General features: G+C 33.3%; 1 protein-coding gene across 2 annotated transcripts in view; it reads right to left on the bottom strand.

Moving 5' to 3' along the window:
* LOC124353863 (glycerophosphodiester phosphodiesterase 1) overlaps window positions 1-13,612 on the bottom strand; it is a 41,719-nt gene that overhangs the window by 10,022 nt on the left and 18,085 nt on the right. For both annotated transcript variants that reach the window (XR_006921635.1, XM_046803892.1), the window contains exon 5: window positions 6,602-6,828. Coding sequence is in view for 1 of the 2 variants with exons in the window: in XM_046803892.1 (XP_046659848.1) it covers window positions 6,602-6,828 (227 nt within the window). In the remaining variant the exon portion in view is untranslated. The remainder of the gene's footprint in view (window positions 1-6,601; window positions 6,829-13,612) is intronic.

The following is a 13,612-nucleotide window of genomic DNA, read 5'->3' as shown; positions in this document are numbered from 1 at the left end:
GTTTGGTCTGTCAATACGTAGAAATGAAAGTTTTTTTAAACTTTACCTCAATACTCACTAACATCACCATTCATTCAAATATGAGGGTCATTTGGAAAGTAAGTTGATTTAATAAATAAAAAATTACATATATGTTTTATAGTGTTCTTATAATATAAATCTGAAGAACAACTCAAACTATTTCTCAACGTAGTTATCTTTTAGGTTAAGCACTTATTGTATTTAGGTACAAGTTTTTCAATACCTATTGAATAAAATATATGTAACTGACCATGGCGTTATTACACTGACAAAAAAAACTCAAGTTTCATTAACAATGACTGTGTGGTTGAGAAATTTGTTGCCTTTTTCATGGTCCACATAAGATACTTTAGAGCTCATACCATTCTTTTTGTTTGGAATTCATCAGTCACAAATTTTGGCACAAAATACAATAATATTAATGTTTTTCAGCACAACTTCAATCAGTACAGTTCTAAATATCTTTGAGAATGCTTTAAAAGATCTGTGATTATAAACCTTTGATTTTCCCTAATCTTATGACTGAAATTTTGAAGAGGTTATCAGTAAACGCAGGCTGTTGGCAACTTCACTTTTCATTCTGAAAACTTGTTAGTTTTTATTAAAAAATTAGCACCATTTTTAACTGTAGTATAGCTCATAATTGCATTTTATTTACAAAAACAAATCTAATGACAATACGTATTTCACAGTGGATGGGAGAGTTGATTGCAGGGTTCATTTTGAATACTAGTTTAGAGTGCTTAGAATGTAATAGTGACCTTCACTGTGTCATTGCTAGATGTGCATTCAACATAGCTACACAGATCCGACATAACCCAAAAAGGATTGACACTACTATTTAAACGTCAAGAGACATACACAAAAAAATAGACAAATTGCTATTTGAAACTCACACCATAAACCCTAATATCATCATTTTCTCTGAACATGGCCACACTTCAGACCAACTAAAACAAATCCAACTAGAAGGCTACAAATTAGCTACTGAATACTCCAGGAAAACCCATAGATGGGGAGGAGTCTCTATCTATCTTTAAAATAAACTAAACCAAACCTCAATAACTACGATTAAAACTAATGACATCAGTCAAGAACTCATCATTGAATTAGCTGCCACAGAAAGATAAAAAAAAGCCTCATCATTATTCTTTTTACAAAATTTTTCTAACAGAAACAAACAAATCATAATATGTAGCGTTTTTAAAGCTACATTGATTTATTTTTTTAATTAAAACTTAAATTAAATAAAAATTTTGGGATCGAAATATTGGGACTTAATTTTAGATTAGATTGTGAAATGTCAGGGTAAAATCGAACATGTAATCCTTTGGCAAGTTAGCACTGGTAGTTTTAAATAGTTAGGAAGGCAGGTTGACTGCCTTGAATTGATTAGAACTTGTCTTATTGTGAGTATTGTTCTCCTGGTTTGATACAGCTGGACCAATGAGAGAGCTCCACGGATGTCCTGCAAAGGTGATTGGAAAGGGAAGTATTTAAGCGACCGCTCATAATTTTCGCCCTTCTTTTGGTTATTTTCGTGAGTAAAGTTAATTGCAGTGCGCCGTTTTTCTTAAATTTTTTCCGTGAGTGATTTTGAGGTAAGCACCACTTTATTGTACGTTTTATTGAAATAGTCATCCTGATCTGATTTTAAATTAATTTTGTTGTCTTTTTTATAGGAAAAAATTAAATTCATAGAAACTACAGAGCAATCTGAATAACTTATTCTCGAAGAACAATAGAGCATAATAGAATCATACAAGTTACATTTGGTTCATGCTTGCAAGAGAAGTGAATTAAAATTTAACTTTGTTAATAACTTTAATTGAGATTTGAAAAGGTAGTAATGTATTAATATTTAACTGGAACTGTTTTATTGTGAATTATTAATTAAAAATTAATTGAACTTTAATAATTGTTAGAGAGAGACTTGTAATCTGAATTGCAGAGACTTGAAATTTAAGGTTCAAATAGTGTAAAGAGAAGTTGAAATTTTTATTTTGAATTTTGAGTGAACTTAGAAGTGAACATTTTTATTTTTATTATTTCCAAGTGGTATTTCATTCTTATTTTAAAACTTTATTATTTTATTTTAGAAGAGAGCTCTGATTTTTAGTTTGATATATTTGATTAATATTTTTATTTCTTGCCAAAGGAATTTTTAAATTTACAAAAAGGTTTGTCAATTCTTTGTGGAAAATAGAGTGATAAAAATTCTGAAACGTTGAACTTATTATTTTGCCAGATAAAAATAAATCCATTGTTTTTATTTAGAACTGTGATTTTTATTTTAGACAAACCAGATAATATTTAATAGTTAACAAATTTAGTAATACATTGTACTTAATATTCACTAGAATCTTTACTAATCAAAAAATATTTTATATCGTCTTGGATGTATTATTGATGATTTAAATATTAATACTCTGGAATATTAATATCAACAATCCAAGTCGTTATAGGAGACTTTAACCTCAAACTACATGATAAAGAAAACAAAGATGTTATAAACCTTACAGCTAAATCACACAATTTAAAAATAATCGATAATACACCACCAGAATAACAACAACCAATAACAAGTGCATTGACAGCTGCATATCAAATTCCCTCCACACACAAATAAAAACTTCAACCTTCCAAAATAATAACTCCGACCATGAAGCAATTATCTGCAAGATCAACAATTTCTCACTCCAAATCAATGTACCCCTAATAAAACAACCAGGCCTACTACCAACCAAAAACTAGAAGCTATCAGATTAAATTTAGCTAGAGAAACACGGGAAGAAGTTTACGAATGTCAATCCATAGAAACAAAATGCAACAACTTCATACAAATTATTTCCAGGCAGATGGAAGAAACAATGCCAAAAACTCTAAAAACCATTAAACACAAAACAAAATCCTTTTTCTGGGATCAAAATCTTCAAAGACTGAAAAATAATTTGTCAGCGGCACAAAACAAATATAACATTACCGGCCTGGAAGAAGACCATCAGACTTAAAAAAATATACGACTTAGAAATTAAGAAGAAAAAATCCGAAAATATCTTAGAAAAAATTTCAAAATCTACAAACCATAATAAAGAAATTTTTAAACAATAATAAACATAATAAACATAGGTAAACAACGAAAGACGACACACTGAAGACGACAAAAACAAACTCCTATCTCTTGAAATAGACAATATGCTGATCAATACTGAGCAATAGACTAAACCACTTCTTCCTCACACAAGGAAACCAACTACACAATGAAACCAACCCAACTACTGAACTACCAACACACACCAATACAAACAATCTACTCAAACTGAACAACTTTAGACAAATAATCCATCAAGAACTAAAAAATATCTTTTTTCAACTACCACCTAAAAATTCATCTCGTTACGACGACATATCAAATAAAATTATTAAGTATTTCCACCAAGAGCTCACTTCACCCTTACTGGACATCATCAACATAACAATAGATCAAGCAATAGTACCATTAAAAATGAAAATAGCCACAGTCTACCCCAAATACAAAAAAGACGAAAAAAACTGAAATTAAAAACTATAAACCAATCTCAATACTCCCCACACTCTCAAAATACTTGGAAAAATTATATACAACCAAATTTTAGATTTCATAAACAGCCAAGAAATTCTCTCACCACAACACAGCTTCCACCAAAATAAATCTATGAACACAGCTTTAAACCAACTCTTTGAAACCATCACATCTTTCTTTGAAAACAAACAAACAGCTTCAGGAATATTTTTAGACCTCCAAAGGGCCTTTGATAGCCTGGACAGAAACATCTTAATGACAAAATGGAGCTTTAATGCAAAGGAGATGCCATAAAATGGATCAATAGTTACTTCATAAATATACTACAGCAAGCTGAAATAGACCACCTAGAAAAAATAGACTTACTAAAATAAAATCAATGCTCCAACAAACAACAAAAGGAATTCCCCAAGGCTCAATCCTCGGACCACTATTTTTCATAATTTACATAAACTCTTGTCCAGACATGTTACCTCCTGAAAAAGTATGCATCATGTTTGCAGATGACCCCACCATTCTCTTTCCGACAACACCACATCAACACACACAAAATTGAAGAAACTAAAACAAGCAACCAACATCTGCTCATCACTAAATCTACAAATCCACAATTCCAAAACAATAAACCTAAATTTCTCAACTACAAACCAAAATGCAGAAGAATCACACATACACATCAGCATCAATTGAAACAGCAATGACTACTAAATTTCTAGGCATAACACTTGACCATAATCTATCCTGGCAAAACCACATAACAATTTTGGAAAATAAACTGTCATCATCACTTTTCGCCATAAGAAGAATCAGAGCCATCACAGACAAGATTCAATCAAATTCTATGAACTAACTATGCCACAACTGTTTTACCTTGAGGATGTTTCTCAAATAAACAAATAAGTTTCACAAGGGGATACTCATATATTTTCAAAAATTTTTTACTCTGGATAGAGGTTACACTAGGTGATCAACCTATTTTTGGTTCAATGCAATCATTGACTGCACGTCTAAAGTGGATTTAATTGAACAGCGTTCAGCTGTTAAATGTTGCTTTCAGCTTGGGAAAGATGTCACTGACAGTGTGTTGACATTGAAAACAAATTACAGGGCTAGCTAGTGCTACAAAAAAAACTTCAGTGTACAATAAATTCCTCATTAAAAAATTAAATTTTTATTGGTTGAGCTTTAGTGAAGTCTATTACTTGTGAAGCTGGAACTCTCTGTCTATCTCTCTGCATGATATTTTGAAAACAAACTGACCTATAACAAAGACTAGACTCAAAATTGTACATGAAGCTTCACTTCTATATAAGAAACACAGAGTTCAATGATAGTGCATGTCACTCCATTGGATTCAACTAAACATTAGCGAATATATTTACATTGGTATAAATAGATTTTTCAGAAGTAGCACTGCTGTGGTATCAAGTAAATTTTACATTTTACTACAGACCATACGCTTGTGTAATGTAGTCAGACACTCAGAATTATTTCAAAGTACTTTATTGTTTCACTATACAGTCTTTATATACAAAATCTACAAATTTACATCAGCACGTAATTATTTGTTTAAAGTTTGTTAAAAACGATGGAAGATGTGAAAAGATATAGGGTTTAGGACCATTTACCATCATTATACGTTAAAAAATTACATATATAATTTATGTTTTTCAGAAAATACTTTGCAAGGCCGCAGCAAGTGGGGATATTTTCAAGTAAGTATCCCACTTTCGCCTGTGCTGGTGTGACGTATGATAGTGCTCTTCAATTCCCCGTGCTCGTGACTTGCATCCTGTCTGGTGATAATGCCTGAGTTCATTTTCTCCTGTTTGGACTTCAAGCAGTTTTCAGTTATGTTTTACTACTTTTCTTTTTCATATTTTTTCTTCTTATTTCATGAACTAATTATATCCTCACCTGACAAAGAGGATACATTTAAATCCTTGAACTGTATGTTATACATTTTGTGACATATAATGATGGCAAATGGACGCAACCCTATTATTATTTCAAAGACTTGATTTCCACATGTATCGTTTTGTTTTATTCAGCTGTTTATCAAATTCAAACAGACAACTTAGATCAACTGAGAGCTAAAGATGTAGAGCATTTATTTACATCTGACATAGTTTATTGCCAGCAGGACGGTTCCACATTGCGTTTCTCAGTACTTACTTAGTCACTTACTTAGTACTTACTTACTCAGTACTTATTAATGGATTTAAATATCACAGTTTTAGTATTGTTTTACTATTGTAAAAATGGCAGATTATAATACTAGTCTGGACAACATTTTTCTGTATAGTTAGTGCTCAATGCTAGGTAAGATTTTAGGGCAGGTGTAAACGGGCTTGTGAACATTCACATGTAAAAGGGTTAAGAAATTTTATAAATCCATCACCATGCAACAAGGAGAAAATTAAATAGCTTTAGCAAAAATATTTTTTGTGACCGAATACAAAGTTCCAGTTTAAATATGGTCTATTGCAATGATGTCATAAGCCAATCTAATCTGCACAGCACTAATTCGGAAACTTCAGGGTACCATATTAAACACTTTAAATTCTCTTTAAATTGGCACCCCATCTCAGGCTTTAAATTCTCCTAATATACTATAAATGTAAAAGATATAAATATTACCACATTCACGACAACAGCTTTTTCCTGACTTTTTTATTTACTGTAGAATTTTTCAATAATAATGGCAAAAAACTGTAATTGGTTTATTTTTACAGTAAAATATAATGATAAAAGTATGTAGGCTTCGCAAGTTTTCACAAAAAATAATTTTAATATGTTTTTCAATTTTTCTCTGCGTACTCCAAGATGTACCTAACAAAATTAATTTACCTTAAAAATTAAGCAATCTTGCTCCCCATCGAGCACAAGACGTTCTTGGTATGTACCCGATCGGGTACACAACAGCAGTTGTGAAAGATCGTATGTACCCAATGGGGTACACATCGTCGTGAACGTGTAATGAGTAAACATTGATAAACACAAATTAACTAAACTTACGATGTGATAACGTCCTTGTGTAGCAATACAGCAGAGAGACCCAGAATGTAGAAGCTAATAGAGTTGAAGAGCCAGGTGGACACGAGGTCAGCCACACGTGCAGCGACATGTGCAGGCAGGTATGTGTAGCGACGTACACGGCCAACGTCACGACCGAAACTGCTACAGGAATAGAAGTATGGGCGCCAAGCCAGCGAGCAGACGATTTTTGGATCCCGTGCACGTACCTGTTATTTATATAATAAATTTTTGCTACATTTCCTCTATAATTTGTAAAACATTTCTTACAGTTCTACTTCAGAAAATGGTAATATGTCAACTTTCACAGTAAATATGTAATTTTCACCAAATTGCTACTAAAATGAAGAGAAGACACTCCGTCATTCTGCTCTGAGCCTGATATAAGTTTATATCTAATCAGTAAAAGCTTTAAAAAATGTTGGGTGAGAATTCATTTGCAAAGGGGAAAAATAGAGAAATATATTTTACTTCAAGGGCTCTTCCAACCTGTTATAGCATTATTTCCTTTAATTTCATAATAAAAGATCCTAATTTGTGACCTAAAAATGTTTAAACAATAATTTTACTATCACATCTCATAATTCATTGTTTAATAATCAGATTTACTATTACTAGTAACGTGTTCTTTTTCTCTAAAATAAAAAACATAAAAAGAGCCAATTTTAGTTTTCCACAATATTTTGCAATTAAGCGCTGTTAATGCAACTAAATTACAATTTCAAAAATGTCTACTAAATTTATTCTGGTACTGTGACAAATACCAACAACAAAATTATTGTGTTGCAGTCACTTTAACCCTTTGAGTGCCGCAGCGTCTACATAGTAGATGTTGTTAAATGTGCATAAATTGCCGACATCTACCCAGTAGACGATTTGTATTTAATTAATATCACATATAATTCATTTTTGTTTTGACAAATAACTTATTTCACGGCAATCTACAAGTTTCGAACAATCGATCGTGATTGATTTTTATTGTTCACCGCCTCGTTGTAGTTATTTGCCATCAGAAAAAAAACAGATGACGCAATAGTTGGTCAGCTGCTACTTGTTGCCATTAACTACACAGTTTCGTTTGTTGTGTGTTTACATTGTGCTAGTTTCGTGTGTTTATGCTGAAAACTGTTGTTATTACTATTCTGAAATTGCGTTCAGTAAAACTTACAATGCATTTATAAACTTCTTTTTTCGTGTTTAGTGACGTATATTTTATTGTTGGACTGGTGATGAAGTAAAACGCAAGTTCCAATCAAGCTATTGATTTTAGGTGAAGTAAGATTATATTGTAGGCCTGTGTATATTTTTATATAATTAGTATTTTACAGTCGTCTTACTTCATTGAGTGAAATAGGATAGTTATAATATTGTTTCTAAACTTTTGACAAACTTGACAAATTGCTTTTTGTTGTATTTTGTATATATTGCAGTATCTGGTTAAATATTACTGTAACACACCATATTATGCATGATTTTTGTTCAGTTTTTCATGCTCTTTCATATGGTATAGCTAAAAAAAATTAAAACAAAATATTGTATAAATAAAATTTTAGTTCAAACTTGAAATTTATTTTTTTTAATTTTTTAGTTTTTTGTTATAACGTATATTCTTTTTGTGTAAATAAAAATAAAATTATAATATTATATGGAAAAAATACCTTGTTTTATAACACACAAACTAAAAACAAATTATTCAAATCGGTTGAATAGTTTTTTTTAATATAGTTTTTTCCACACACGCTTGCAAAACAGAAGGAAATGCTCCGGCAATTTATGTGTATGACTTGGGAAAATATGCTGTGGCACTCAAAGGGTTAAAATCAGGCAGCAAACTTCTATGATGATTATATAAACAGCTGTTTAACCCTTTTAGGACCAACTAACGATATATCGTTAGTTTGTCTTTTAGGCTAAAAATACCAACTAACGATTTATCAGTAGTTTGGTTTTATGGGTATAAGAAAATAATTAATAACTTTGATTCAACCAAATTTTGACTCCTCATCTATTGATAGTTTTCTTCATTCACAGTCGTCTTTGAATTTAGTAAAATTTTAATCCACGGAGGACTGGGAAATGATAAATTGCGCAGTTGGTAGCGCTAGCTCTCAGCCGCGACCAACACGTGATCTCCAGCGCCAGCTGACTGACGCGGCCTGCCGAGTTTGTTTACGTTTTTGTTCATTGTGTTTAGACGATTATTGTGCTTCAAAATGACTAAAAGACAAGATGAAGAGATCCAGAACTGCCTGTGTCAATTGTAAATGTAATAAAGGCTTACATGGAGTGTGCCTCACCAAACATGTTTGTTAGACTTGTCAGCAGTTCTTTAACATTTCTTCTGTGTGCAAAATAATTTATTTTTAGTTTTTTAGTATGAGTAAGTTTTAGAATAGTTCTCATGAACTATGTTTCATTACTGCTTAATTGGCCTGTTCTCTGTCGTTAAGTTATCTTTTTCTGCTTCTATCTATTTTCTAATTTTTACCATTATTATTATTTTTCCTCGTATCTCAGCCATTTATTGAAGAAAAGTATTGAAATAAGTTGCAATCTCCTAAGCAATAACTTGTAAATACATCTATCTATATGTGTGGACTGTTCTATTTTTTTTAGATTACACAAAAATCCTGTAAATCAAAAAAAAATGTTTTTTTTTCAAAAAACTTTTTATTTATAGGTGTTAACAAACCTTTTTTTGATTTGCACAAAGTAAAACCTATTTTCTTATTGTTAGTCACTTCATGCAGAAAAAATTGTTAAACAAATTATTGAAATATCTCCACTACTTTAGAATATACAATTTTTTCCCCAAACCCTTACACTTTTTAAAAATACAAGGCGGTCTTTTAGGCATAGAAAATCTGAAAACGTGCGGTCCTAAAAGGGTTAAGATGATAAAAAAGCCCTAATAATAGGGGGAAATTTTAAAAGAAAGTTAGATAAAATTGTGGATTTTCATATAAAAATAAAATTGTTTACTTGTTTTGTTTGTATATCAAAATGTTTAACCATAACCATTAACCTTGACCATTCAATTGGCCATATAATAACTTCTATACTGGCAAGTACATTTTGGCTGATTTGCAAGGGTTAAACTGCTATAAAATGTACATGCAAATGTAAACTTATTAAAATTATTGCTTTGCCAAAGTACATAGAACTGAATATTGAACTGGGAAAATATATTAGAACTCATACAAAGAAATTAACTTGCAAATACTAGTGGTTGCTGAGCAATTAGTGTAATAGACAATAGACAGTTTCTTTATTCATGTACATAGAGTTACAGAATTTGGCATCAAGTAGGTAAAGGTAATAATTTAGAATATTAGTCAGCAATGTAGAAAACAGTGGATAAACCATTTTAAGCACTATGTAATGGTTAAAGTTTATAAATTCTTCAAGGGTGGATAGAACCATTTAAAGCATTTCTGTCCACTGCTTTTATTTTCAAGATGGTAAGAATATTGAAGAGTTTCGGTCCTGCCAGTAGGACGATTGGCAGAGCATAGTTCATTGCAAATTGTGCATTTCTCCCAGCCTTGTAATGTTCTGTGAGACTAGTAGATTCACTTCTGACACAAACAGAGATATCCATTCTTAAGATTTTGAAAAGCTTGCGGCGCAAGTAAGCTTTGGGTCAGTCCTGCCAATGTCCTCACCAGTTTCTTCTGAAGTATTAGACCCGTTGGAAGATTCCGATGGAAGAGTTTCGGTCATACCACTAATCCATATCCTTAGATATGCTTCAAAGAGTGATGAAATAAGAGTTTTTGCGTTCCAGATTGTTTTTGTTATTCTTTTTAATACATACAGGCTACTGCTGAGCTTTCTGCAGAGATGGTCTACTGTGGAGTCCAGGTTAGATTGTTGTCAATGATGATTCCTAGTAGTTAGCTTCATTTTTCAATTCAAAATCTTAAGCCATTATTGAAAAGCTTGCTCTTCCTAAGTTCAGCTGTTGGGTTTAGTGTTCATTTAATATAAGATTGTTTTCTGACAGTATTGCTTTGCCATTCCAGGGCTACAAAAGAAGATATTTCAAGTTTCTGGTATTTGTTTCTCTCGACCACCAGGAAGAGTTTCCCCATACAACACTTGGCAGAATCTTGTAGATATCTTAACAGAATATGCATTGGTCCAAGAACTGAGTTGGGGAACAGTTTTTTTGCTGTGTGGCGATTGCTAATTTTATAAATGTATTGTTTAATGTATACAGGCTACTCTGACTGTTTTGTGATCTGCTTTTTAGATAGCTTAGACATCCACTTTCCAGATGATCCCTGGATCCCCATGTTCTTCATCTTTTCTAATTCAATATGCTCCAAGCATGTATATTTCATGATTCGAACACCCTACTGAAATCCAGGGAAAAATGCATGATGGCAGTTCTTCCTCTATTTCATTCAGCACAAGGTCAGTGAAATTTATTATGGTGACAGAAGTTGTTTGAATCCATGCCAGGGCTTACAAAGGAAGATATGTTGCGGCTTGTGATGATGTTGTTTTACCAGTCCAGGTGGTTCAAGAGTCTGACAAAGGACAATTTTCTCATTACTTTGGATATTGTTGATCTCAAGGAGATATGGGGCGGGTAGTTATCGATTGAGGTGCTCGGATTGAGTTTAGGAAAGACTTTTGCTAGTTTTAATGCCTTTGGGAAAAATTCACCTTGGGTGAAAGATAGGTTTATGATGCAAATGTAAGTGGGAGGTCTAATTTCTTCCTTAAATTGTATGGAGGGACACTTCATCAATTCCAGAGGACTCTACTGGGATTTAAGAGATATTGTTTTGTTACTTCGATGACTTTCCAGAAAAGTTAAGTCTGAACATAGTCCCCAGTGTTCTAGCTCATTTTGTTGTGGCCTAATGTAAGATCATGGCCAGCAGCAGTAAGTTATTCTCCGAACACCCTACTGAAATCAAAGTTGATTGAAGTGCTGAGCAATTTCAAGTGGCTCCTCTATTTCATTCAGCACAAGGTCAGTGAAGGTTTATTATGGCAATCTTTTGTATTTTTACACCTTTTGTAGTTGATCCTCCCAAATAGCTCTTTGGTTTTCACAGTTGTTGAATGTAGTTCGATGTAATTTCTTTTTTGTTTACTCCTGTCAGTTTTTCAAGAGTCTGACAGGACAATTTTCTCAATTACTGTTGGATATTGTTGAACGCATGAAGTAGCATTCGGGGCTTGTAAGTTATCGTTGTGTTTTTTAGTGTTTGTGTATCCTTTTCAATCACTAGGAAATTTTATTTCTTTCTAGTTTTAATGCTTTGGTAGGACATTCTGTATTCAAGCTAAAATCAAAGGTTTATTAAAGCTGTCATAGGGTGATGCAATTTCTTCCTTGTTGTAAACGTCACACCAGGTAACGTTTGACAGTATAATTTTAGTGATTGAGGTTTTCCTGTATTTACATGTCGACGTGTTGAGGATGTAGAGTTTCAAGTTCTGGGGTTGGACGTTGATTGTGACTGATTTGCGCTTTGTGATCCGACAGTCCTGTAGTGATGACTCATTTTGTTGTGTCCTTTGTTTTAACACGTTCAATGCGGTTGCGGTCCAGCACTGCAGTAAGTTTCTCGCGCCACTGAGACAAAGGATTGCACAGCGCCATTGTTTAGAAACCTCCTGTCAAGTGTGCTCTCAGCACTCGTCGTGTAATGGTTGTCCGTTTTGCCACTCGTGGGATATACTTTTCCCGCGTTTTTGTGGTCGCCGTTCTCAGTTAGCGTTTTGTGGTTAGTTTTTAGACTACTTCAAAATTTTAAACCGTTTTTGTTGTGTGTTTAGTGTTATTCTTATAATACAATAGACATGGATTTGCCTCCTGGAACTAGTGGAATCCAGAATAGACGTCAGTTTGTGGCTAATAGTGATTCCTGATTATGAAGACGACCCTGGTGTCCCGGTTATGCTCCGGACCTCGACGATGAACAATACGAGACTGATGAGTCAGAGGTCGAAGACGCAGACTATGACGTAAGACCACCACAATGGAGTCCTCAAACTATAGGTATGAAAGATGTACCGTTTACAAAAGAGGAAAAGTTTTTAGTCCCTTTGCCTAATGAGATTACCCCAATCAATTTTTTCTTGTTGCTGGTGGATGTGATTTTTTTGGAGGGCATTGTGGCTACTAACGAATAGATACGCGTTGGAGTTATTTCTGTGGACCTACTACAACCCCAGGCTCACGAATCCATAAATGGAAAGACATTACCGTGGAGGATCTCAAATGTTTTATTGGCCTATTGCTGCACATGGGAATATTACAATTACCACCGAATACAAGACTATTGGAAAACTTGTAAGCTGTTTTCAACGTGCTTCCCCAAATTCATGGCCAGGGACAAATTCATGCTTATTTTGCGATGCATTAATTTTGAAAGGTACCCTAACCCAAACAACAGAGCTTTCTAAAGTACAGTTTCTAATTGACTACTTCAACAATAAAATGGACTCAATTTATTATCCTCAAAAAAAGTTGTGCATTGACGAGGGAATGGTTTTATGGAGGGGGACGGTTGTACTTTAGGCAATAAATATAAAAGGGAAACGCCATAAGTACGGCATCAAACTGTACAGTTTAGTGTGACCCGCCATGGCCTAATACTTCGTTTATTTTTATGTATTGCGGAGTTTTAGATGATTACGGTGGTAAAGGGGCATGCAGCCAATGTTTTGTATTGAAGCTGATGCAAGGGAAACTCAATTGTGGCCACAGTTTATTTATGGATAATTATTATAATAGTTTTACTCTTGCCTCAAGCCTGCTCCGTAGGAATACATATTGCACTGGAACTCTTCGGCTGGACAGAAAATACGTATCTCCTGAAGTCAAATCGGCAACCCTGAAAAAGGGTGAAACCATCGCCCGCTACGCCGAAAGTGTTGTTGTCGCCAAATGGAAAGACAAACGCGTTGTCTCTTACATATCCACTGAATTTGAAAAATGACATGGTGAATTCAATTAATCGAGGTGGT

Source organism: Homalodisca vitripennis, chromosome 2, assembly GCF_021130785.1.
Source record: "Homalodisca vitripennis isolate AUS2020 chromosome 2, UT_GWSS_2.1, whole genome shotgun sequence".
NCBI lineage: Eukaryota > Metazoa > Arthropoda > Insecta > Hemiptera > Cicadellidae > Homalodisca > Homalodisca vitripennis.
The sequence above is the reverse complement of the archived record's forward strand: the minus strand, read 5'-3'. Positions and strand labels throughout refer to the sequence as shown.